Source organism: Pseudophryne corroboree, chromosome 9 (genome assembly GCF_028390025.1).
Source record: "Pseudophryne corroboree isolate aPseCor3 chromosome 9, aPseCor3.hap2, whole genome shotgun sequence".
Lineage (NCBI taxonomy): Eukaryota > Metazoa > Chordata > Amphibia > Anura > Myobatrachidae > Pseudophryne > Pseudophryne corroboree.
The window spans coordinates 302,181,661-302,207,313 of record NC_086452.1 but is presented as its reverse complement, the minus strand read 5'-3'; the positions used below and the strand labels follow the sequence as shown (position 1 = coordinate 302,207,313).

Here is a 25,653-nt window from a genome sequence, read left to right as displayed (position 1 = left end):
GTACAGATTGGTCCTCCGTTATCTTGACTGGCTGAGGCGTTAGTCACGATCGGGCATAAGCAGCGTACCGGATCGCATGGAGGCGCGCCTAGTCACAGAGAGGCACACCTATTCGCACGGAGGCGCACAGAGCGTTTGACGTTACCTTTACGTGTAATACCTGCGATCATCCACCAGATGTCGCTTTTTACAATCACCACTGCGCATGCATGTGGTCCCCCGTAAAATAAGATACTGAAATACATAGTAATTACTACTTTACTAATGCGTCTCATTACGCTGCATACAGTAAATACAGCGTCTCATTACGCTACATTATTTCATACAGTATATACAGTACTGACACAAATAGTACAGCATATACAGTATGATCAATTTACAGTACTTTAGGAATATGTAAGCGTCCAAGTCCCGCAGACAAAGCAAAATAAAACCAATAGTGTACACTGACGCAAATGGACGTGTTAGAAGTTCATTATTGCCTATTGATATTAGGAATATTGTACAGTATGTTAGCGTCCTAATCCCGTAGCCATTACGGCATAATCGAAACCAATGGATTTATTCATCTGTCTACGGCGAAGTGGTGAAGTGTTCCGCTTCCTATACTTAGAGTCCCAGGTTCGATTCCTACAGTACGAATGCATGTTAGTTTTTTCCAGACACTTTATTATTTTTTTTATTCACGCAAACCAGGGCAAAGCTTCAGGAGTGGTTCTACTGCTAAGGTTCTATGCACTATACGGTACACATACAATTCTGTAGCAGGGCAGACTCAATTGAAATGGCTACCGCCTGAGACTCCTTGCCCCATGGAGGCCCTCGGCTACGGAACAAGTAACAGCACAGATTTGGCAGGCTATGGGCCAATTCTGAAGGAGCGTCACAATCCCCTAGCTAAAATACACAGGGGCGATAGGGATAAGCGAGGTCTATGCACATTACGGTACACCGGACCCTACCGTATAGCAAACTGACAAAATGGCCACTACCCATGAACCCCCACCACATGGCAGCGCTAGGATATGGAGTGAGAGGTGGCTTAAGTTTTGCAGGCCACGGGGCAATGCTGAAGGAGCGTCACAATCCCCTAGCTAAAATACACAGGGGCGATAGGGATAAGCGAGGTCTATGCACATTACGGTACACCAGACTCGATCGCATAGCAAACTGACAAAATGGCTGCCGCCTGTGAACCCCCACCACGTGGCAGCAATCTGATATGGAGCGAGCAGCGGCATAGGTTTTACAGGCCACGGGGCAATGCTGAAGGAGCGTCACAAAATAATTGTAAACAGTAAATGACAGAATTACTGATCAAATACTGTAAGAAGAAACTGTATAAATGAGCTGGAACAAGTGAGGCCAGCAGAAGTTTTCAACTGCAGAAACAAAGAGCAAATTATCAGAAGATTTCTCAAAGATCGGAGAGGATCCACACAGCAAGTCTGATTACGAGGAAACAGCTTTGCAAAGCATTTAGGGTAAAGAATCGCTCCCGCAGATTTACTCTGATTTATGTGAAACCTGTGTGCACCCTTCCATTGAATGTTTTACAAAGAAAAAAAAATATGTAAGTGAATGTCACGGGAACGCATTAAAAAAAAAAAAAAAAAGGCACTTAAAAATAGCACTTTAGGACTCGAACCCTGGACCCTCAGCGTGGGAGGTGGGAGCCTTCATCGCTAGCACACGACGCTTCATGAGAGATTCACAGTTTCATGTGTAAAAGTACTGCAAAGCGTGACCCCTCCCCATTGGTGTTGGTTTATGCCTTAGGGGACTTGGACGCTGATACATGTATTTCAAAAGCACAGTGTTTATGCATTGTACATACTTCCTTTTACACAATTAGTTGCGTCTGCATACACAATCTTGGGTCTGCATACACAAATGTTTTAACATGTTCGTTTGTATAAACTGTTTATTTATTATGAGAACTCTCACCTTCTGATCATTGGTCACCATCTATTAACATTACAGTCGTCACTGACCATTTGCCAGAGCTGTAGAAAAAATCCACCACTATACGATCTAAAGTACTGGGTTAGTGGAGCATTAGCCACTCAGTGGTGGAGATGTGTAATGCATGCTGAGTATCTAGTATCTCCTTAACACGCCTGTCTGTGATTAAACTCCGCAAACTAAGCTATCTCCTTAGCGTGACTAAACGTCCGTCTAGGCGCAGAAACAGTCAAGATAACGGATGACCCATCTGTAATTAAAATCCTATTTTTCTGCGTATTCATAGCCTTGTGGGTTTATTTCTCTTTCTTTATCCTTCTTTCTAGGATTCAAGCCCTAAAAAGGAGCAGAAGACTTCCATGCATATCTCTGCAGTTGTTCGTACCCCTTCTCTGAATGCAGTAATACCTACTAGTGGTCCTATCAGCTCTGCTTGTACACCAAACTCTGAAACTATTTGCCTAGACGACTCATTGGATGAAGAGCTTTCCTTCAAAACTCCTTCATTAGAGTCTGTCTCTGAAGCTCTCGCTGTGCTTAACAATGGATCTGCTGCAGCATCAAGTTCTCACATAGAAACACCCACCTCTCGTCCAAGAGTTGCCCTGAGAGAGGAAAAACTAGCTTCTATTATGAGCAAGCTGCCATTAGGTGGACCTAAAAAGGCTGATCCTCCTCAGCACACATCTAGTCTCATTGCTGGCCACTCGGCCCCTGTACCAAAGAAACCCATGGACCTAGTAACGACCCATTCAACAGTGGTGTCTGGGCTCATTGCAGGTTCTTCCATTCAGAATCCCAAAGTGTCATTGGAACCACTGCCTGCTAAGCTGCTTCAGCAAGGAATACAAAGGTCTTTGCAAGCTGAAGTTTCATCATCCTCTACACCTGCTAAAGTGAAGGCTTCTTCTGCTTCTCAGGCCAAAGGAGCATGTGCTTTCTCCTCCACTCCCTCTTCATCCACTTCAGCGCCATTAACCTCTTCATCATATGCCCATGTTTCGTCATCCTCTTCACAAGTACAGAACTCTTCTTCCTTGCAGGCAGTCAAGGTCCATCCACCGCTTCAACAAAATTATGTTACGCCTTTACAAGCGACTATAAGTAAATCTCATACTAACCCCGTTGTTCGCCTGACCAACAGCCCCCAGATCTCTTCTACATCACCTGTTATCAAGACACCTGAAAAAGTAGTTTCTTACAGACCACCTCCATCACCGTCTCCAGGTAGCAGTCAACATACACCAGTATCTCGAACAGCTGCCTCTTCTACCTCTACTAACTTTATGGCAAAAAATGTTGGTACACAAGGTTCAAATCCTGGGTTCAAGTCTCCTTATACCATGGCCCCTTCACCCAAGCCTACCACATCTCCTAGTTCTTCCAGTTCAGGTACTCCTGTCTCCCAGAATACTCAGCATCATAAGTTGACCAGTGGAATGAACGTTGGACGTCCTTCGCCCACGGTCAGCCCCATTAATTCTGTTCGAGGTACAGTGGTTATTCAGGGAGTCAGAAATCCCTCTGCATCTCCCAAGATCCTTAGTTCATCACCCAAATCAGCCACTCCTGTTAACAGGCAACAAAGTCCTTCCCCAAAAATTCCAGTTTCGTCTCCAGTACAGTCTCCAATCCCATCTCCAAAAATGTCCAGTCCATCTCCAAAAATGCAAAGCCAATCTCCAAAAATACCTATCCAGTCTACAAAATCATCCAGCCTATCTCCTAAATTACTGAATCATTCACAATCTGGACCTATTAAGACCACAGTTCCTAGCTCTGTGCTAAATGTACCCATCAGCAGAGCCAATCAAAATTCCAATGTTACAAATAGGACTCACCTTTCTGGGGGAACAGTGAGTGGAGCTATGGGTGCTACAAAACAGCTAATGCCTCACAGACAACCATCTGCCTCAGGTTCTCCAGTTGCAGCAGCTACTGTGCAGGTAAGTCAATGAAGAAAAGTGTAGTTCCACATTTTAGAATGTAAATAAGTTCACTTGAAAAATCATAATGATTGTGTTAATCTATTAGTGTGTGCTTGACCAAAAACTGCAAACCGTGTACTTAAAACCCTTTATCTTTACTGTTTTTCGGAGACACAATGAGACCAGTTGATTAGTTACATAACTTTAGTAATTTGCTTTAACCATCTGTGCCCAAGCAATGGATATCCTTAACACCTGGACTGCTAGTGCGCCTTGAGGACCGAGTTTGAGAATCACCAAGTTAAGCCAATGTAGCTAGAAAGTGCTCCGTTTAAATCTAATGACTTAATTTTTTACTTGCCTTAGGTTGTATTCCTGCTGCATTTACTTATGCAGCAGGAATACATTATATACGTATAACCAAATGTGTATATAATGTGAAGTGGTTTGTATTTGTGTGTATGTATGTATATGTGTGTGTATATAAATATATATATATATATATATATATATATTACAAGGTTATCCACCTAGTGGAACAGATAGCACTCTCCAGACTTTATCTCAATTTAATCAGCAAAGAGTATTTAATAAAGGTAATCTCACAGTTCCAGTGTAAAGTCCAATTCCGACGTTTCGGTCCACACCAGGACCTTTGTCAAGGAGTTACAGCATGGTCACAGCAGACATCAGCACAGCACGGTCAGCATAAATGGGAACTGTTGTAACAACAGTTCCCATTTATGCTGACCGTGCTGTGCTGATGTCTGCTGTGACCATGCTGTAACTCCTTGACAAAGGTCCTGGTGTGGACCGAAACGTCGGAATTGGACTTTACACTGGAACTGTGAGATTACCTTTATTAAATACTCTTTGCTGGTTAAATTGAGATAAACTAGGGTATTCAATTATCCGCACATTCGCGGCAATTTTTCGCGCGGAATTTTTTCGCGGCAATCGGCCGAAAATTGCAGCGAAAACGCTCCGTTTTTCAATTTTTCGCAAATTTGCGGCAATTTTCCGCCCGAAAATTTTCGCGACAATCGGACGAAAATTGCCGCGAAAACGCTCCTTTTTTCGACCTATTCAATTCCGACCGGGTTTCACGTGAAAATTCTTGCAGTGAAAAGTGCAGGTGAAAATGGGGAAATCAGCCTGTACCCCAAAAAATGCTAAACTAACATAGGAAAACAGAAGAGAAGTGTGTTAGAGATCACATTAGAGAGTTTTTGGGGACTTAAATTGTGTGAAATGGCGGTTATATGCATTTTTTTTTTAAATGCAAAAAAATGATAGAAAGCAAGTTTTTTTGAGCAAAATAAATGCTCTCATTAAATTTGGGGTACATGAAAATGGGTATAAGTATATATTTGGGTCATTTTAGGGTACTTTAAAAAAAAAGTGGAAACAGACCGATTACTCCCATCTGCAAGCCTAAAAAACACCTGTCCCACTCATAAAGCACCCCAATATACCTGTCCCATACCTTGAACCCCAATTTCCATCACTTTTTACTTTTTCACCCCAAAAATGACATGTCATTATTGGCCAATTAAAAATAATTAAAAACTTCAACGTGCCTAATTAGTCATAAAGGGGGGTGTCCCAGGAGTTCTGTACCATATCCAAACATTTTTACCTTAAAATAGTGACTTTTCCCAACTTTTCACCTGCTTCAGAGAAGGTGAAGTGAAATTAGTGAAAACATGATCACCGATAAATTTTCCAGGATAATTGAATAGGCTGTAATTGCATTTCACGTGAAAAGTCCGGTTTTTCACCCGAAAACCGGACTTTTCACGTGAAAAGTCCGTTATCACTGCTAATTGAATATGGCCCATAGTCTGGAGAGTGCTATCTGTTCCACTAGGTGGATAACCTTGTACTGTACTATGGGTCCCACCTCTAAGTGGGTTGGACTCTGATAGGCACCCCAGTTGTTGGCAGAGTTATGTGAGAGTGCAGGGATCTGTGTATGTGTGTGTGTATATATATATATATATATATATATATATATATATATATATATATATATATATATATACACACACACACACGTGGATGTGTTTGTACATACATTTGTTTTTTTTATACACACACAGACTTGCAAAAGTCACACCCAAAAAATACAACTGATTTCTTTGGAGAAGGCATAAAGAAGTGATAAAACGGTGATAAGTGCAAGGTAAAAACGCACCAGCCAATCAGCTCCAATATATAAATTGACTGGTATGAGCTGATTTGGCTGGTGCGTTATCACCTTGCACTTAGAGCTTTGCCAATGTAGTCAGCAGCTGATATCTGATGCCGGTGTGTTAGCGGCAAAGGCCTCATCTGTACTAGCAAGACGTATCCTTTGGCTAAGATCTTGGAAAGTAGATTTGGATTCCAAGAAAATGTTGGAAATCCTCCCCTTTACAGGTAATATTCTTTTTGGTGAGGAGCTGAACAAAATTGTGGTATTATTAGCAGCATCCAAAACAGCCTTTTTACCACCAGCTCCGACTCATCGCCTTAAAATCTCTACTGTGCGTACCTTTTATCCCCGAGGAAAAGCGAAAGGTCATGTATTTCCAAGAAAAACACATGATGCAAAGACGTCTACGCCCAAGGCTGCACGTCAGCCTACCACAAAACCTGACCAGCCTGACTGTGCGGGCCTCCCTCTGGGCGACCGCTTCCGCACTTTGCGCAGGTATGGACAGGCGCTTGGGTGCAGGAAGTAGTATCTCACGGGTACACCTTCTTGTTCAAGAGTCCTCCCCTTCACCAGTACTTTACCACAGTCCTTCTATCTGATCAAAGCAAGGCCCTTATACTGCAAACCATGGTCGACTTCCTTCAGTCGGGCTTGAATGTACTGTACCTCAGCGAGGCAGAGGTAATTATTCCACACTGTCCGTAGTACCAAAGCCAAACTGGTCATACCAACCGATTCTCAATCACAAATCTTTGAACAGGTTTGTGAAAGTCTCTGTTCCGCATGGAAAGCCTGCAGTTTATAGTTTTGGCCATGGAACGTATGGACTTTATGGTATCCCTGGACATACAGGACTCATATCTCCATATCCCTATTGCACTATCACACCCGCAATTCCTGTGGTTTGCTATTGGCAACCAACATTATCAGTTCTGCGCTCTGCAGTTTGGCTTAACTATGGCGCCCAAAAGTTTTACCAAAGTCATGGCTGTTATGACAGCACATCTTCGTCGTCAGGGAATCAGAATCTTACCATACCTGGATGACATACTGCTTTTAGCACACTCAGTCCATCTCACTCATATACAACTGGCAGGAGCCTTTCTACAACGTCACGGCTGGCTGATAAATTAGAAAAATTCCTCCCTGATACTATAACAGCAGATGATACACCTGGGAGCGCTTCTGGACTCTCAAAGTCAACAACTTTTCCTGTCACCGGATGAGATTCTTAAACTACAGCACAGAATACACCAGTTTCTTAACCAGCCTCTAGTGTCTGTTCATGTGGCAATGCAGGTTCTCGGCCTTATAATGTCAACATTAGACATAGCCGAATATGCTCCGTTTCATTCTCGCCCTTTGCAGCGACTGATTATCTCCAAATGGCGCGGTCAACTGCATTGCATCAAGTCACAAAATGATAACTGACTCCGGAGGTTCAGCTCTTCCTAACTTGGTAGCTCCGAGATCACAAACTCAGCAGGGCTGACTGTTCTTGATCTCCAATTGGGTGTTACAGCAGATGCCAGCCTGCGCAGGCTGGGGAGCAGTAACAGACCAAGGAGATGGAGCCTAGCAGAATCTCAGCTGCCAATCAATGTGTTAGAATGTGTTGATTCTCGGTCGGATAGATTTTCAGGGCAGACCTGTCCAAGTACAGTCAGACAACGGCACAACTACATCTCCCGGCATTATCAGCGGTGTTCATGCCAGGTGTACTCAACTGGGAAGCGAAGAATGGGCTTTCCACCCGGTGGTCTTCCAGCTCCTCGTGGACAGATGGGGTCTTCCAGACGTGGATCTCATGGCCTTAGGCCACAACCACAAGGTTCCTGTGTTCGAATTCCAGTCCAGGGATACTCAAGCAGCGTTTGTAGACGGTCTGTCAATTCAGTAAACGTTTGCCTACTGTACATCTTCCCTCCGGTAACTCTCTTCTTCCCTGAGTGCTACGAAAAATTCAAATAGGCCCTGCTACCTAATTCTGGTAGGCCCTGCTTGGCCCAGAAGACATTGGTTCTCTGATCTCCAGAGTGTCTCTGTAGACTGTCTTTTGCTTCCTCAGTGACAGGACCTTACGTCTCAGGGTTCTTGTCTCCATCCAGACCTCGGCCGCCTGTCTTTGGTGGCGTGGCTCTTGAGTCATCAATCCTAAGGAACAAAGGATTTTCATAAACTGTTATCAATACCTTGCTCAGGGCACATAAACCTACCTGTGCATGCATTTATTACAGACTGTGGCATGCCTACTTTGCTTTGCGCGCTGAAAAGCAGTGTAACGCAAATGTCTTTTCTCTGACGTCCTAAGTGGATGCTGGGGACTCCGTCAGGACCATGGGGATTAGCGGCTCCGCAGGAGACAGGGCACAAAACTAAAGCTTTAGGATCAGGTGGTGTGTACTGGCTCCTCCCCCTATGACCCTCCTCCAAGCCTCAGTTAGGTTTTTGTGCCCGTCCGAGCAGGGTGCAATCTAGGTGGCTCTCTTAAGGAGCTGCTTAGAAAAAGTTTTTAGGTTTCTTATTTTCAGTGAGTCCTGCTGGCAACAGGCTCACTGCATCGAGGGACTTAGGGGAGAGAAGTTCAACTCACCTGCGTGCAGGATGGATTGGCTTCTTAGGCTACTGGACACCATTAGCTCCAGAGGGAGTCGGAACACAGGTCTCACCCTGGGGTTCGTCCCGGAGCCGCGCCGCCGACCCCCCTTGCAGATGCTGAAGATTGAAGGTCCAGAAACCGGCGGCAGAAGGCTTTTCAGTCTTCATGAAGGTAGCGCACAGCACTGCAGCTGTGCGCCATTGTTGTCACACACTTTACACCAACGGTCACGGAGGGTGCAGGGCGTTGCTGGGGGCGCCCTGGGCAGCAATGTATAATACCTTATTCTGGCTAAAAATACATCACATATAGCCCCTGGAGGCAATATGGATGTATTTAACCCCTGCCAGGTCTCAGAAAAACGGGAGAAGAAGCCCGCCGAAAAGGGGGCGGGGCCTATTCTCCTCGGCACACAGCGCCATTTTCCCTCACAGAAATGCTGGTGGGAAGGCTCCCAGGCTCTCCCCTGCACTGCACTACAGAAACAGGGTTAAAACAGAGAGGGGGGGCACTTATTTGGCGATATGTATATATATATATATATATATATATATATTAAAATGCTATAAGGGAAAAACACTTATATAAAGGTTGTCCCTGTATAATATAGCGTTTTTGGTGTGTGCTGGCAAACTCTCCCTCTGTCTCCCCAAAGGGCTAGTGGGGTCCTGTCCTCTATCAGAGCATTCCCTGTGTGTGTGCTGTGTGTCGGTACTTGTGTGTCGACATGTATGAGGACGATGTTGGTGAGGAGGCGGAGCAATTGCCGGTAATGGTGATGTCACTCTCTAGGGAGTCGACACCGGAATGGATGGCTTAATTAAGGAATTACGTGATAATGTCAACACGCTGCAAGGTCGGTTGACGACATGAGACGGCCGGCAAACCAATTAGTACCTGTCCAGGCGTCTAAAACACCGTCAGGGGCGTTAAAACGTCCTTTTTACCTCAGTCGGTCGACACAGACACGGACACTGACTCCAGTGTCGACGGTGAAGAAACAAACGTATTTTCCTTTAGGGCCACACGTTACTTGTTAAGGGCAATGAAGGAGATGTTACATATTTCTGATACTACAAGTACCACAAAAAAGGGTATTATGTGGAGTGTGAAAAAACTACATGTGGTTTTTCCTGAATCAGATAAATTAAATGAAGTGTGTGATGATGCGTGGGTTTCCCCCGATAGAAAATTATTGGCGGTATACCCTTTCCCGCCAGAAGTTATGGCGCGTTGGGAAACACACCTTAGGGTGGATAAGGCGCTCACACGCTTATAAAAACAAGTGGCGTTACCGTCTCCAGATACGGACGCCCTCAAGGAGCCAACTGATAGGAGGTTGGAAAATATCCTAAAAAGTATATACACACATACTGGTGTTATACTGCGACCAGCGATCGCCTCAGCCTGGATGGGCAGCGCTGGGGTGGCTTGGTCGGATTCACTGACTGGAAATATTGATACCCTTGACAGGGACAGTATTTTATTGACTATAGAGCATTTAAAAGATGCATTTCTATATATGCGAAACTCTGGCATCAAGAGTAAGTGCGATGTCCATATCTGCCAGACGATGTTTATGGACACGACAGTGGTCAGGTGATGCAGATTCCAAACGGCACATGGAAGTATTGCCGTATAAAGGGGAGGAGTTATTTGGGGTCGGTCCATCGGACCTGGTGGCCACGGCAACAGCTAGAAAATCCACCTTTTTTACCCCAAGTCACATCTCAGCAGAAAAAGACATAGTCTTTTCAGCCTCAGTCCTTTCGTCCCCATAATATCTGCCCAGGGATAGAGGTAAGGGAAGAAGACTGCAGCAGGCAGCCCATTCCCAGGAACAGAAGCCTTCCACCGCTTCTGCCAAGTCCTCAGCATGACGCTGGGGCCGTACAAACAGGTGCGGTGGGGGGTCGTCTCAAGAGTTTCAGCACGCAGTGGGCTCACTCGCAAGTGGACCCCTGGATCCTACAAGTAGTATCCCAGGGGTACAGATTGGAAATTCGAGACGTCTCCCCCTCGCAGGTTCCTGAAGTTTGCTTTACCAACGTCTACCTCCGACAGGGAGGCAGTATTGGAAACAATTCACAAGCTGTATTCCCAGCAGGTGATAATCAAAGTACCCCTCCTACAACAAGTAAAGGGGTATTATTCCACACTATATTGTGGTACTGAAGCCAGACGGCTCGGTGAGACCTATTCTAAATGGAGTCACTCAGAGCAGTGATAGCGAACCAGGAAGAAGGGGACTATATGGTGTCCCTGGACATCAAGGATGCTTACCTCCATGTCCAAATTTGCCCTTCTCACAAAGGGTACCTCAGGTTCGTGGTACAAAACTGTCACTATCAGTTTCAGACGCTGCCGTTTGGATTGTCTACGGCACCCCGGGTCTTTACCAAGGTAATGGCCGAAATGATGATTCTTCTTCAAAGAAAAGGTGTCTCAATTATCCCTTACTTGGACGATCTCCTGATAAGGGCAAGGTCCAGAGAACAGTTGGAGGTCTGAGTAGCACTATCTCAAGTAGTTCTACGACAGCACGGGTGGATTCTAAATATTCCAAAATCGCAGCTGTCTCCGACGACACGTCTGCTGTCCCTAGGGATGATTCTGGACACAGTCCAGAAAAAGGTGTTTCTCCCGGAGGAGAAAGCCAGGGAGTTATCCGAGCTAGTCAGGATCCTCCAAAAAACCAGGAAAAGTGTCAGTGCATCATTGCACAAGGGTCCTGGGAAAAATGGTGGCTTCTTACGAAGCGATTCCATTCGGCAGATTTCACGCAAGAACTTTTCAGTGGGATCTGCTGGACAAATGGTCCGGATCGCATCTTCAGATGCATCAGCGGATAACCCTGTCTCCAAGGACAAGGGTGTCTCTTCTGTGGTGGCTGCAGAGTGCTCATCTACTAAAGGGCCACAGTTATGCATTCAGGACTGGGTCCTGGTGACCACGGATTCCAGCTTGAAAGGCTGGGGAGCAGTCACACAGGGAAAAAAAATTTCCAGGGAGTGTGATCAAGTCTGGGGACTTCTCTCCGCATAAATATACTGGAGCTAAGAGCAATTTACAATGCTCTAAGCTTAGCAAGACCTCTGCTTCAAGGTCAGCCGGTATTGATCCAGTGGGACAACATCACGGCAGTCGCCCACGTAAACAGACAGGGCGGCACAAGAAGCAGGAGGACAATGGCAGAAACTGCAAGGATTCTTCGCTGGGCGGAAAATCATGTGATAGCACTGTCAGCGGTTTTCATTCCGGGAGTGGACAACTGGGAAGCAGACTTCCTCAGCACGACCTCCACCCGGGAGAGTGGGGACTTCATCGAGAAGTTTTTTCCACATGATTGTGCACCGTTGGGAAAGACCAAAGGTGGACATGATGGCGTCCCGCCTGAACAAAAAACTGGACAGGTATTGCGCCAGGTCAAGAGACCCTCAGGCAATAGCTGTGGACGTTCTGGTAACACCAGGGGTGTACCAGTCGGTGTATGTGTTCCCTCCTCTGCTTCTCATACCAAAGGTACTGAGAATTATAAGACGTAGAGGAGTAAGAACTATACTCGTGGCTCCGGATGGGCCAAGAAGGACTTGGTACCCGGAACTTCAAGAGATGCTCACAGAGGACTCAGGGCCTCTGCCGATAAGAAGGGACTTGTTTCAGCAAGTACCATGTCTGTTCCAAGACTTACCGCGGCTGCGTTTGACGGCATGGCGGTTGAACGCCGGATCCTAAGGGAAAAAGGCATTCCGGAAGAGGTCATTCCTACCCTGGTCAAAGCCAGGAAGGAGGTGACCGCACAACATTATCACCACATGTGGCGAAAATATGTTGCGTGGTGTGAGGCCAGGAAGGCCCCACGAAGAAATTTCAACTCGGTCGATTCCTGCATTTGCTGCAAACAGGAGTGTCTATGGGCCTCAAATTGGGGTCCATTAAGGTTCAAATTTCGGCCCTGTCGATTTTCTTCCAGAAAGAATTGGCTTCAGTTCCTGAAGTCCAGAAATTTGACAAGGGAGTACTGCATATACAACCCCCTTTTGTGCCTCCAGTGGCACTGTGGGATCTCAACGTAGTCCTGGGATTCCTCAAATCACGTTGGTTTAAACCGCTCAAATCTGTGGATTTGAAATATCTCACATGGAAAGTGACCATGATGTTGGCCCTGGCCTCGGCCAGGCGAGTGTCAGAATTGGCGGCTTTGTCTCACAAAAGCCCATATCTGATTGTCCATTCGGACAGGGCAGAGCTGCGGACTCGTCCCCAGTTTCTCCCTAAGTTGGTGTCAGCGTTTCATCTGAACCAGCTTATTGTGGTACCTGCGGCTACTAGAGACTTGGAGGACTCCAAGTTGCTAGATGTTGTCAGGGCCCTGAAAATATAGATTTCCAGGACGGCTGGAGTCAGGAAAACTGACTTGCTGTTATCCTGTATGCACCCAAAAAACTGGGTGCTCTTGCTTCTAAGCAGAAGATTGCTAGTTGAATGTGTAGTACAATTCAGCTTGCACATTCTGTGGCAGGACTGCCACAGCCAAAATATATAAATGCCCATTCCACAAGGAAGGGGGCTCATCTTGGGCGACTGCCCGAGGGGTCTCGGCTTTACAACTTTGCCGAGCTGCTACTTGGTCAGGGGCACACCCTGGCTGAGGAGGACCTGGAGTTCTCTCACTCGGTGCTGCAGAGTCATCCGCACTCTCCCGCCCGTTTGGGAGCTTTGGTATAATCCCCATGGTCCTGACGGAGTCCCCAGCATCCACTTAGGACGTCAGAGAAAATAAGATTTTACTTACCGATAAATCTATTTCTCGTAGTCCGTAGTGGATGCTGGGCGCCCATCCCAAGTGCGGATTGTCTGCAATACTTGTACATAGTTATTGTTACAAAAAAATCGGGTTGTTATTGTTGTGAGCCGTCTGTTCAGAGGCTCCTACGTTTGTCATACTGTTAACTGGGTTTAGATCACAAGTTATACGGTGTGATTGGTGTGGCTGGTATGAGTCTTACCCGGGATTCAATATCCTTCCTTATTGTGTACGCTCGTCCGGGCACAGTATCCTAACTGAGGCTTGGAGGAGGGTCATAGGGGGAGGAGCCAGTACACACCACCTGATCCTAAAGCTTTAGTTTTGTGCCCTGTCTCCTGCGGAGCCGCTAATCCCCATGGTCCTGACGGAGTCCCCAGCATCCACTACGGACTACGAGAAATAGATTTATCGGTAAGTAAAATCTTATTTTAAGACCTCAAAGATTCTTGCCTTTCTGCAATGTGGTTTGGATCTAGGCTTATGACTTGCTTCTCTCAAAGTCCAGGTTTCGGCCTTGTCTGGTTTCAATGCCGAATTGACTCAGTTGCAAATGTGTGTACTTTCCTTCAGTGGGTCCTTCGTATACAGCCACCTTATGTTCCTCCGGTGGCTCCATGGGATCTCTGTTGTGCTGGATGCTCTACAGGAGCACCCCTTTAAACCGTTGGAATCTGCCGATTTCAAATTGTTGACAGCAAAGACACCGTTTCTACTCTCCATTGCATCGGCCAGAAGGGTGTCGGACTTGGGAGCTCTTTCCTTTTGTCCTCCCTTTCTCGTATTTCATCATGACAGAGCAGTCCTCAGGACTTAGCCGGGTTACCTTCCAAATGTGGTTTCTAAGTTCCATATTAATCAAGAGCTTGTGGTTCCAGCCTTAGTCTCCGCAGACCTCCCCTGAAAAGAACGTTCTTTGGATGTGGTTCGTGCTCTGTGGGTCTTTGTAGACCAAACATGTCAAACTCGTGTCCCGCGACCCATACTTTTGCGGCCCAAGCTTACTTTTTTTTAAAAACAATGGAATAGGGCCCGCCTCTGCTTGATGAGTTACTGTTTTCCCGTCTGTGTCATTAGAGCTTAGCTACAATCGGGCAGCATTCACCGTTCTACACATACACGAGAAGATAGTGTTAGAGATTGGAAAATGTCCACGGGGGGTGGGGGTGGAACTGCTGCGCATGCCCGGCTTCCTTTTGCAAAGGTCTGTCCCCCGCCACATCCCTGAAGCCATCATGCCCTGTATGTGAATGTGCCCTTATTGCAGGAGGTTTCTTCTGGAATCTGGACAGAAAAGTGTCTCTCAATGAAGAAGATAAATTGGAGGGGGCTGGCACAGGGGTTGGAGGTTGAATAGACGCAGGAGGCACATATCTTGTGGCTGGAGGGACACAAGGAGCAATAGTGGATACCAGGGAGCATGTGGCTGGACTGGAGGGGCAGAGGGGGGCTGGAATTGACATTTTAGTAGCTCACAATGATATGTATTATAGATGAGTGGGCTCACACGGATATGTGGTGTATATGTATGCATGCATACATACATACATACACACACACACACACACACACACACACGCGGCAGTCACGGGACTTGTTCAAAGAAACGGGTCCAGACACCCCCGATGTAGCAGCAACGTTTCGGTTTTATTTCAAACCTTCGTCAAACACACACACAATAAAACAAATCTTACCTTTTATACCATTTACATCACCATGTGCAAACAGTCATAGGAAGTCCGGTCCGTCAGGTTTCCGCTGACGTGTCCAGGCTCTGACTGATTAACTATCATATGTGTGTTAACCCTTCACCATACTAAGAGAACAGTATCAAGGAATAGATCAAACTATGCATGTTACAATGACTATCACAACCTAGTATCTTAATGTAACTATACTTCAGATATTATGTATCCATACCTCAAAAGAGAAAATCTGGTATAGCAAAACAAATATTCTTTAAATATATTTGCAAAAAAATATTTTTTTTAGAAAAGGGCTAAATGCTGAATAATTCATTGCGTTTGAGATAATTGCTTTGGTGTGATTCTAACACAATTGAATGAGAGAGCTTAATTTAGACCCCTAGGCGCTATGGTGTTTAGTTTATAAATCCAGCGCGCCTCACACTGCAGCAACCATGTAGACCTGTCACCTCTTCTCCTACTCTCCGGTATCATGTCTATCATTTTTATATCTGAACGATGATAGAGAATGAGAACAAGAATTTGTTTACACGATGACCGTTATCTATGGTCTTGATGATAATATTAAATTTACATTTGAGTTTGAGTATCCCCTATCCAAATATTCCGAAATACATGATTTTTTTGAGTGAGATAGTGAAACCTTTGATTTCTGAAGGCTCAATGTACACAAACTTTTTGTTTAATACACAAAGTTATTAAAACTATTGTATTAAATGACCTTTAGGCTGTGTGTATAAGGTGTATATGAAACATAAAAGAATTGTGTGAATGTACACACACTTTGTTTAATGCACAAAGTTATTACAAATATTGGCTAAAATTACCTTCAGGCTGTGTGTATAAGGTGTATATGAAACATAAATGTCTTCTCTGCTTAGACTTGGTACCCATCTCATTATGGTATGCAATTATTCCAATATACGGAAAAATCCGATATCCAAGATATACTGCCGGTCCGAGCCATTTTGGATAAGGGATACTCAACCTGTGTGTGTATGTATGTATGTATGTATATGTGTATATATGTGTGTGTGTGTGTGTGTGTGTATATATGTATATGTGTATATATATATGTGTGTGTGTATATATATATATATATATATATATATATATATATATATATATATATATATATATAGCAAGTAATATCGGCAGCACTCGGCGGAATGAAGACACACAGAGTCAGGATGAACTGCAGTTCATCCTGACTCTTTGTGTCTTCATTCCGCCGAGTGCTGCCGATATTACTTGCTGTTTATCTTGGACTCCTTGCCGGGGAGTTTCTACGGTTGGCACCGGGACTATCATTTATGAAAAGGTGTGCTGCCCCACAGACTGTGTTATATATATATATATATATATATATATATATATATATATATATATATATATATATATATATATACCAAGTGTATATCCAGACCACAGATCCAGAATAGAGGGCACTCACCAGTCCAACTTCAATTAAAGGATTTTATTGATACATCAGAGTCAGTTCATAATGTCGACGTTTCGGCTTTAACAAGCCTTTTTCAAGACAGCCCAGGAGACATCTGCTCAGCATGCCAGGAATAAGCTTATTCCTGGCATGCTGAGCAGATGTCTCCTGGGCTGTCTTGAAAAAGGCTTGTTAAAGCCGAAACGTCGACATTATGAACTGACTCTGATGTATCAATAAAATCCTTTAATTGAAGTTGGACTGGTGAGTGCCCTCTATTCTGGATCTGTGGTCTGGATATACATTTGGTATATGTGGATGTCCGTATTTGGGCTTTCCTTGAGGAGCACCCCGATGGTGACTATTGACTGCTGTGAGTGCGGACATTACAAATCGATATATATATATGTGTATATATATATATATATATATATATATATGTATATATATATATATATATATATACACAATATTCAGAGGGCGCACAGCAATACAGTTATTCAAATAAAATTTTAAACCAGCATGACCCGGAAATCAATTTAATAAAACAATAATGTTTAAAATGTTGTACAATAATTCATAAATGCAATGGTCATTTGTACAATAAATCCATAAAACAGTACTTCATAGTACAATATTTTTCATAAAACCCAACGTGTTTCGTCCGCTATGGACTTCATCAGGGGTACAAGTCGTGGCTGGTGTTGTCAATGGAGGAAAAAAGAGGAAAGAACAAAAGAGCAAACATAACATCAATTGGCATCATCACATTTTTACAGATGTATATTTACCATCCAATACAAAAGACCAATTCATAGTTTTTACAACAAAAACTTTTATATAGCATTGAAAGAGGAGAAAAATCTCCAAATTCTTTGTTAGGCATTGAAAGAAGAAGATACTCTCCAATTTCTTTCTGGCCCATAAGGGCCCTATATATATATATATATATATATATATATATATATATATAAAGAATATCTAAATAGATTAGTGACTACTTACTGTGAAAATAATTTGAGTAAATCCCCCACTACGAGTAGAGTTCCTTCTCTGTAGTACAGTATAATTTTTAATATAAGTAATTCTAAAAGGGAATAAATAATAACTTCATAAAGTGATTTGCATTAGGATTGGTTCAAGGTCTAATTTCATAATTAGTCTAATAAATTAAAATTAATTGTCCATGCGGTCTTTCTTATGTAGGAAAGACCAAACGGAATTTCAAAATCAGAATTCAGGAGCATTTAAGAAATATTAAAAATAAAATGATGTCGCACAGTTTACCTTGCCACTTTGCAGAAGCACATAACTCAGAAGTGGCTGGTTTAACCTTTTCAGTACTAGAACACATTGAAATTGGCATAAGAGGAGGAGATAGAGATTTACTATTAGCAAAACAAGAATCGTATTGGATATATACATTAAACACCTTATTTCCCAAAGGCCTTAATGAAGGTGTTGATATCGTCTCCTTTTTAGGCTGTTAGGTAACATCCACTCTATAGGTAAATTATAGACATTTGTTTGTCTCCTCTTTATCTACATATGGGTCTTTATTGGGACTCATATGTATGATATATTTATGATTGACAAGAGATTGTTTATCCCCGGTATGTATAATATGGTAGAAAAGTTTTCATCTCCCAGTAAAATTTTGTTAATATGTTATCTTTGTATTTCACATGTTCTATTTAGAAATACTATTGTAATGGTTTTGGGAAAAGAATATTTTACTCTCCATGGTATTTAAATATATTAATCTTTCATGAAGACTGGGTTTCATTATACAATTGGATTATGGAAGGGTGAATAGTATATTGCATTTTATTAATAGGGTCCCCATTAAATATCCCCTTCGTTGGGCGGTGTTTAGTAAATACACTGTGGAAAGGTAGAATAATTAGCGGTTAAAGGTGACTCTATGTGAGTCCGGAAAAGACGCTGTGCGCTCCACTACCAATGTGTGTGGAGCGCGCAGTGGTGTTATAGGGTCCCATCGAGGCTATACAAGAGTCCGGAAGTGGCGCCGTGCGCTCCACTGTTACTATAGATGGAACGCACGGCGAATCCGGAAGTGACGCTGTGCGTTCCACCATCGTTGTGGGTGGAACGCACAGCGGGAATAGGAGAATATATCTCCTACTGGCCCATTTTTGACAGTGATAATCTGCCTCCCTGGGCTTAATTTAACATTGTGCGGGGAGCGTAGAGCTCCAATGCCCAGTGTGGCCGTCTTTTACTATCCAGGTAGAGGGACAACGAGGGGCGGAAGTCCATGCGTTTCAGGTGGAACGCAGGGCGGAAGTACCACTACTACCCTCAAAATTAAGCTGGCTATCAGCTCCAGAAGAAATTTTAATGCATTTTATGGTTGAATCTGATGTATGTTAATATCCACTAAATCATACACCTGATAACTATCGGTCTAATTGTTATTCATTCAATGTACTATAGTTTACCAATCAACAGAGGGGGGAAGTGATGTAACACCCCTAGGGGTTTAAATAGGCCACATGAATACCACCAAAATCATTTGACATTCAGGAGAGGAGGCAGTCACACAGGTTCAGAATCCTTCATTGTAAGTAATACTCATGACCTTTAATAAAATAGGATTAATGGTTAATTAGGTTCTAAATTTTAATAAAATTTATTTGGTTTCAGTTGGATGTTGTATCCCACTGGATATTGTGGAGCCCTTTTAGCTCATTTGGTGTCATTGTGTTGCATTTTAAAGTAAGTTCCATATGAATTAAATGATCTCTATATGAACTAAGCCTTATAGACCCTAATGAATGCTATTAACAATCTTTCAGATTGGTCCACCCAGCCCAATTGGACCATTAAATATTTGATGATACTCTATTTCTTGATTTGGAATGTGAGTATTGTTATATATTCTAGTGAGAATTAAATTCATCTTTGCTCTCTAGTTATTTGACATTATACATCTCTTATAGAAATATCGACTACTAATTTAACATACTGAAGGAATATTAGATCGTTAATGAGAGGACTGCCTTTAGGTATTGTCAAGTAAGTAATTTATTAGACTAATTATGAAATTAGACCTTGAACCCATCCTAATGCAAATCACTTTATGAAGTTATTTATTCCCTTTTAGAATTACTTATATTAAAAATTATACTGTACTACAGAGAAGGAACTCTACTCGTAGTGGGGGATTTACTCAAATTATTTTCACAGTAAGTAGTCACTAATCTATTTAGATATTCTTAATTAATATATATAAATAGGGCCCTTATGGGCCAGAAAGAAATTGGAGAGTATCTTCTTCTTTCAATGCCTAACAAAGAATTTGGAGATTTTTCTCCTTTTTCAATTCTATATAAAAGTTTTTGTTGTAAAAACTATGAATTGGTCTTTTGTATTGGATGATACATATAAATCTGTAAAAATGTGATGATACCAATTGATGTTATGTTTGCTCTTTTGTTCTTTCCTCTTTTTTCCTCCATTGACAACACCAGCCACGACTTGTACCCCTGATGAAGTCCATAGCGGACGAAACGAAATATTGTACTATGAAGTACTGTTTTATGGATTTATTGTACAAATGACCATTGCATTTATGAATTATTGTACAACATTTTAAACATTATTGTTTTATTAAACTAATTGTTTTCCGGGTCATGCTGGTTTAGAATTTTATTCGAATAACTGTATTGCTGTGCGCCCTCTGAATATTGTACTTTCAGCATTATTTCCATCACCCACTAGCAGGGTGATTTTTCTAGAGGTGCTGCTTAATTTCATACAGCGCGAGTTAAGGGTATTGTCTTTTTATTTATATATATATATATATATATATATATATATATATATATATATAGCATGCAAGAAAACGGGCGGCACTCTCCAGACTTTCAAGTTTCAATAGCGTCCTTTAATCGTACGTTACGGGTCCGGGTTCGGCTGCACCGAGCGGCGTGGAGCAGGTGAGTGAGCTTTTGCAATCTGTGCACATGTTAGATAGGGTATAAATGTATGTGTTAATGTATGTTATTTTGTGTATGATTGTCCCTGACGACGGGCGTGAGCCCGAAACGTAACGTAGGATTAAAGGACGCTATTGAAACTTAAAAGTCTGGAGAGTGCCGCCCGTTTTCTTGCATGCTATTACAGGGTCACTGACCCAGGGAGGGCACCAGAGCAAGTACCTGATGAGACCTTATAATACGGAGTGCCGGATCGAACCGAATATCTATATATATATATATATATATATATATATATATATATATATTATTGTATTTTTATGAATTTTACTTGAATGTATTCGAGACTTACTGTATATCACTGCAAATAAGGTACGTGAACAATACCATTAATCTAGCGCCCCCGGATCTGTGCATTTGAGAATATATATATATATATATATATATATATATATATATATCCAGCAAAGAAAAGATGGCACTCAGAGACTATTTTGAAATGGTGAAAGAAGATAACTGTATTGAGATGTTACAGCATCTAACGTTTTCGGAGCAGTTGCCCCGTCCTCAGGATAACATCTACAGCAAAACATACATGGACAACACATACATAAATACCCTTACCTGTCCCTCATGTTCCCGCTCCGTCCAGCGCTCAGACCGCACGCCCACCGGAACCACTGCTCACTGAACTTCCTGGTGCGCGGCCCCCGTTGCTGTGGTAACCGCAAAGCATGCGTTCCACAGACAGCTTCCTGCGCTCCAGCAGCGCAGCCGAGGACACCGAATGGGATCACGGCACAAGAGCTGCAGGGAGAGGGAACACATAAGAAAACCAACATATAAAATATATACAGATATTTCAGAGGATACAAACAGGATCAGGAATAGTATAATTTAGTTTAACCCATTATAATACCATAAGTAATAAAAACCGAAAGATCACAGTGACAAACAACCAAATCACAGTAAACTATTCCAATTGATCTTTTCGTTTAGCCCCATAGGGCTCGTAGTGCCCAGACGAACGATCCAACGGGATTCTTTTATTAATAATTGTTTGGCACGGTCACCACCCCGAAGGGAAACAGGTACATGATCTATAATGTAGTATTTTAGATCGTCGAGTGTGTGACCTGCCAGTTTAAAATGTCGGGATACTGGCTGATCAATATCTTTCCCATTTAGGGTCATATTGATCGCCGACCTGTGGGCATTCATTCTCTCCCTGAATTTCCTGGTAGTCTGGCCGATATAATAAAGGCCACAAGGACACACGATAATGTACACTACAAAAGTAGTCGTACAAGTGAGGACAAACCTGATGTCAAAGATTTTATCAAGATGGGGATGTTTAAAATTTTTACATGCTACCATATATTTGCAAGTAGTGCAATTAAGGCATTTATAACAGCCTGGGGGTTTGGTATATACATTAACCGGTTTTTTGATCCCAAGATCTGTAATATCAGCATGAACTAGTCTATCACGTAAATTACTACCTCGTTTGAACGCTGCCAGAGGTCTCATGTTTTTAAAGACAGGGAGTTCCTTGTCTGAGCTCACAATGGGCCAGAGTGCATTAGTGGCTCTCCGAATAATGGGGCTGGCCGTGGTGAAATTGCTCACCCAGGGAATAACCCTGTCGTGAGAACGTTTAACAGGTTGTAATAAGCTGGCCCTATCCATCTGAAGAACCTGCTTTTTTTGTTCCTCTAGGGCTAAAGGACAATATCCCCTGTCTCTAAATTTAACTATAAGTTCATCCAGGGCTTCTGGCAAACGATCAGGATCGCTAGTGATGCGTGCAAAGCGCATCATTTGTGATAACGGCAACCCTTTTTTTAAAGCTGCCGGATGATGACTAGATGCCCTCAAAAACGTGTTCCTGTCGGTACATTTAGAAAAAACTTCTGTTGTAATTTTACCATTGTTAACAGACACCAGTACATCAAGGAAGTTGGCACTACTAGTACTATGGGTATAGGTAAATTTAATAGGTGAGTCAAAACTATTAATGGAAGTCATCAATTGTACAAACCGCTCCTCACCCCCGGTCCACAGAAGAAACACGTCATCTATGTACCGGGTGAAGAACAGTATGTACTGACTAACATCAATGTCACTGAAAAACATATCGGCCTCCTGAAAAAACATGAAAATATTCGCATACGAGGGGGCCACAGGAGATCCCATGGCACACCCTCGTAATTGAAGAAAAAAAACCCCATCAAACAAAAAATAATTGCGCCTTAATGTTAATTCCAACAAAGTCAAAAAAAGTACATGATTGAAGCTTGATGTAGGAAGATGATTTTCCAAGAACCGTTTCATCGCAATAAGTCCACCCTCATGGGGGATAGAGGTGTACAGACTAGATACATCCAAACAGCATAACAAGGTGCCACTTGGTATGCTGTCAATGTCCTTAAGATGATTCAAAAAGGAAGTTGTATCTTTCAAAAATGTTTTTTCTTTCAATAGAAGTGGCTGAAGGATACTATCCAATAATTGAGAGACAGGCTGTAACAATGAGTCCCTGGCAGAGATTATAGGTCTGCCAGGAGGCTCCCTCAAGTTTTTATGTATTTTCGGTAAAGTGTACAGCACTGGCACTTTAGGGTGCTGGACACAGAGAGCTTTAAATACTTTTTGTGGAATTTTATTCTCATTGTGTGCCTTCTCTAAAATTTGAAACAATTCTTTTTGATAGACAGCCGTCGGATCCATACTCAGTTTCATATAGACTTCACGATCTTGTAGCTGACGTTGGATTTCCAATCTATATTTGTCAAGGTCTTGGATTACTATGGCCCCGCCTTTGTCGGCGGGTCTGATGACAATGTCCTGGTATGAGGCAAGATCTTTCAAAGCCAGGTATTCCACTTTAGAGAGATTGGGACGTACTTGACAAGGGGTAGACGTGAATCTATTCACCGACTCGTCCAGCAAACGGTTAAAAGTTTTTAGGGAAGCGTTAGTAGATATTGGATCGTAGTTGGACCTTGAGGCTGACTTCAAAAAAGAAGAAAAAGCATTCTCTTCCTGTGTGGAAGTGTTAAATTGATAATGTTCCTTTAAACGTAGTTTCCTGGAAAAATTATGTAGATTGACTTTCCAGTCAAAGTCATTATGTTTATTAGTGGGAACAAAACTAAGTCCCAGATTCAATACTTTTGATTCACTAGGAGTCAAAGACCGTCTAGACAAGTTAAAAATCAAGTTTTCTTTTTGTTCACCAATGTGACTTTTCTGGGTTCTCTTGTTCTGACCACCCCGGCGGGTGGGAGCGACTCGTTTTGACGTCTCGCCTCCTTTTCTGGTTGATCTAAAGGGACCGCAGATTGAGACCCTTGATCCTCCGAGTCGGAGAACCTGAAGTCACTGTCGCTACTTGATTTATTCCGGTCAGCTCTTACTCCCTGTGTTCTTTTCTGCCAGGGTCTTCGTTTTTTGCCACCATCCATTGTTGATTGAGTAGTCTCACCGCCATATAACCATTTGTACACGCGGTTATCATCGTAGTCTGAATCAACAGCAAATTTCTTGTTCCTCTTGAATTTTAATAAATCTGTGCGATAACGGTCACACTGGGTCTGTAATTTTTGAAGCCAATCATGGCTAACATCCTCTTCAAGCTTCTGGCGATTATCTTTCTCGAAAGCGGTAATTTTTGATCTAATGGCAGAAAGTTCAGTGAGCAGTGGTTCCGGTGGGCGTGCGGTCTGAGCGCTGGACGGAGCGGGAACATGAGGGACAGGTAAGGGTATTTATGTATGTGTTGTCCATGTATGTTTTGCTGTAGATGTTATCCTGAGGACGGGGCAACTGCTCCGAAAACGTTAGATGCTGTAACATCTCAATACAGTTATCTTCTTTCACCATTTCAAAATAGTCTCTGAGTGCCATCTTTTCTTTGCTGGATGTTTATCTGTTTGAGAGGCACCGGAGCAGCTGGATACCTATACACTGAGTGCCGACATACTGTGGATGTGTATATATATATATATATATATATATAAAATATATTATATAATATTATATAGATAGATATATATATATATATCATGTAAACTCAGCCCGGCACTCCTTTTAGTGTGAGAGATGATTGCCCCAGGTGCCCTCAGTATTGGATCGGAATACAAGAAAATAAACCAGCGGCACTCAGGGTCTTATGAAGAAGTAGATTTGTATTAAGACATCAATGAAGAAAACATCAACGTTTCGGGGAGTTAAACCCTTTTGTCAAGATGTGAGGTAGTTTATGAAAAAGGAAATGGCTCACCTTATAAAGATAGAGACCCACTAAACCGAGTGCACGCAGCCGCTCCGTGTCATGCTGTGGATGCTGAGGTGCGCAGGGTGATGACGTATATTCGCGTCTGGGCAGTGTCAGAGCCGTCTGGTTGCTAGGCAACGCCGGGAAGAGAGAGAGCATCAGCGTTCGTGCGGCTAAGAGAAAAGCAAGTGTAAAATACAGTAAAGCCAAAGCACCAACAAAAAGCTGTAGGCACGGGAGCACAGTCGACATTTGCAGCCTGTATACTTGCATACCGCATTCTGATGGCTTGGCAGCCATGAGGTCCTTCCTGATTGATGAAAAAATGGCAGACGTGGACCTTGACTTATTTATGAATCTACTAGAGCTGACCCTCACTAGGAACTATTTCCTTTTCGACGCCCGCTTTTATCAACAAAGGACCGGGTGTGCGATGGGCAGCAACGTGGCTCCGTCGTATGCCAATGTGTACATGCTCAAGGAGGAGGTCCAGATGTTCTTTCACGACCAGACATCGGCTTCGTCAATTGCACTGTTCACTAGATACATTGACGACTTGTTCATCATTTGGACAGGAGGAGAAACCGCGTTGAAGACTTTATTAGAGTCTATGAACACCAGATCCTCACCAATTAGAATTACCTACCATTGGTCTCCTGCATCCATCAACTATCTGGACGTCCTGGTCTCAGTGCAAGCTGGCAGATTGCACACGAGTGTCTATCACAAGCCTACGGATAAAAACACCCTCCTCCGAGCCAAGAGC

General features: G+C 43.0%; 1 protein-coding gene across 3 annotated transcripts in view; it reads left to right on the top strand.

Annotated features, from left to right (window-relative positions):
* UBN2 (ubinuclein 2) overlaps window positions 1–25,653 on the top strand; it is a 363,995-nt gene that overhangs the window by 223,977 nt on the left and 114,365 nt on the right. For all 3 annotated transcript variants that reach the window (XM_063940410.1, XM_063940409.1, XM_063940411.1), the window contains one exon: window positions 2,292–3,911. In XM_063940410.1, coding sequence (XP_063796480.1) covers window positions 2,292–3,911 — 1,620 coding nt within the window. The remainder of the gene's footprint in view (window positions 1–2,291; window positions 3,912–25,653) is intronic.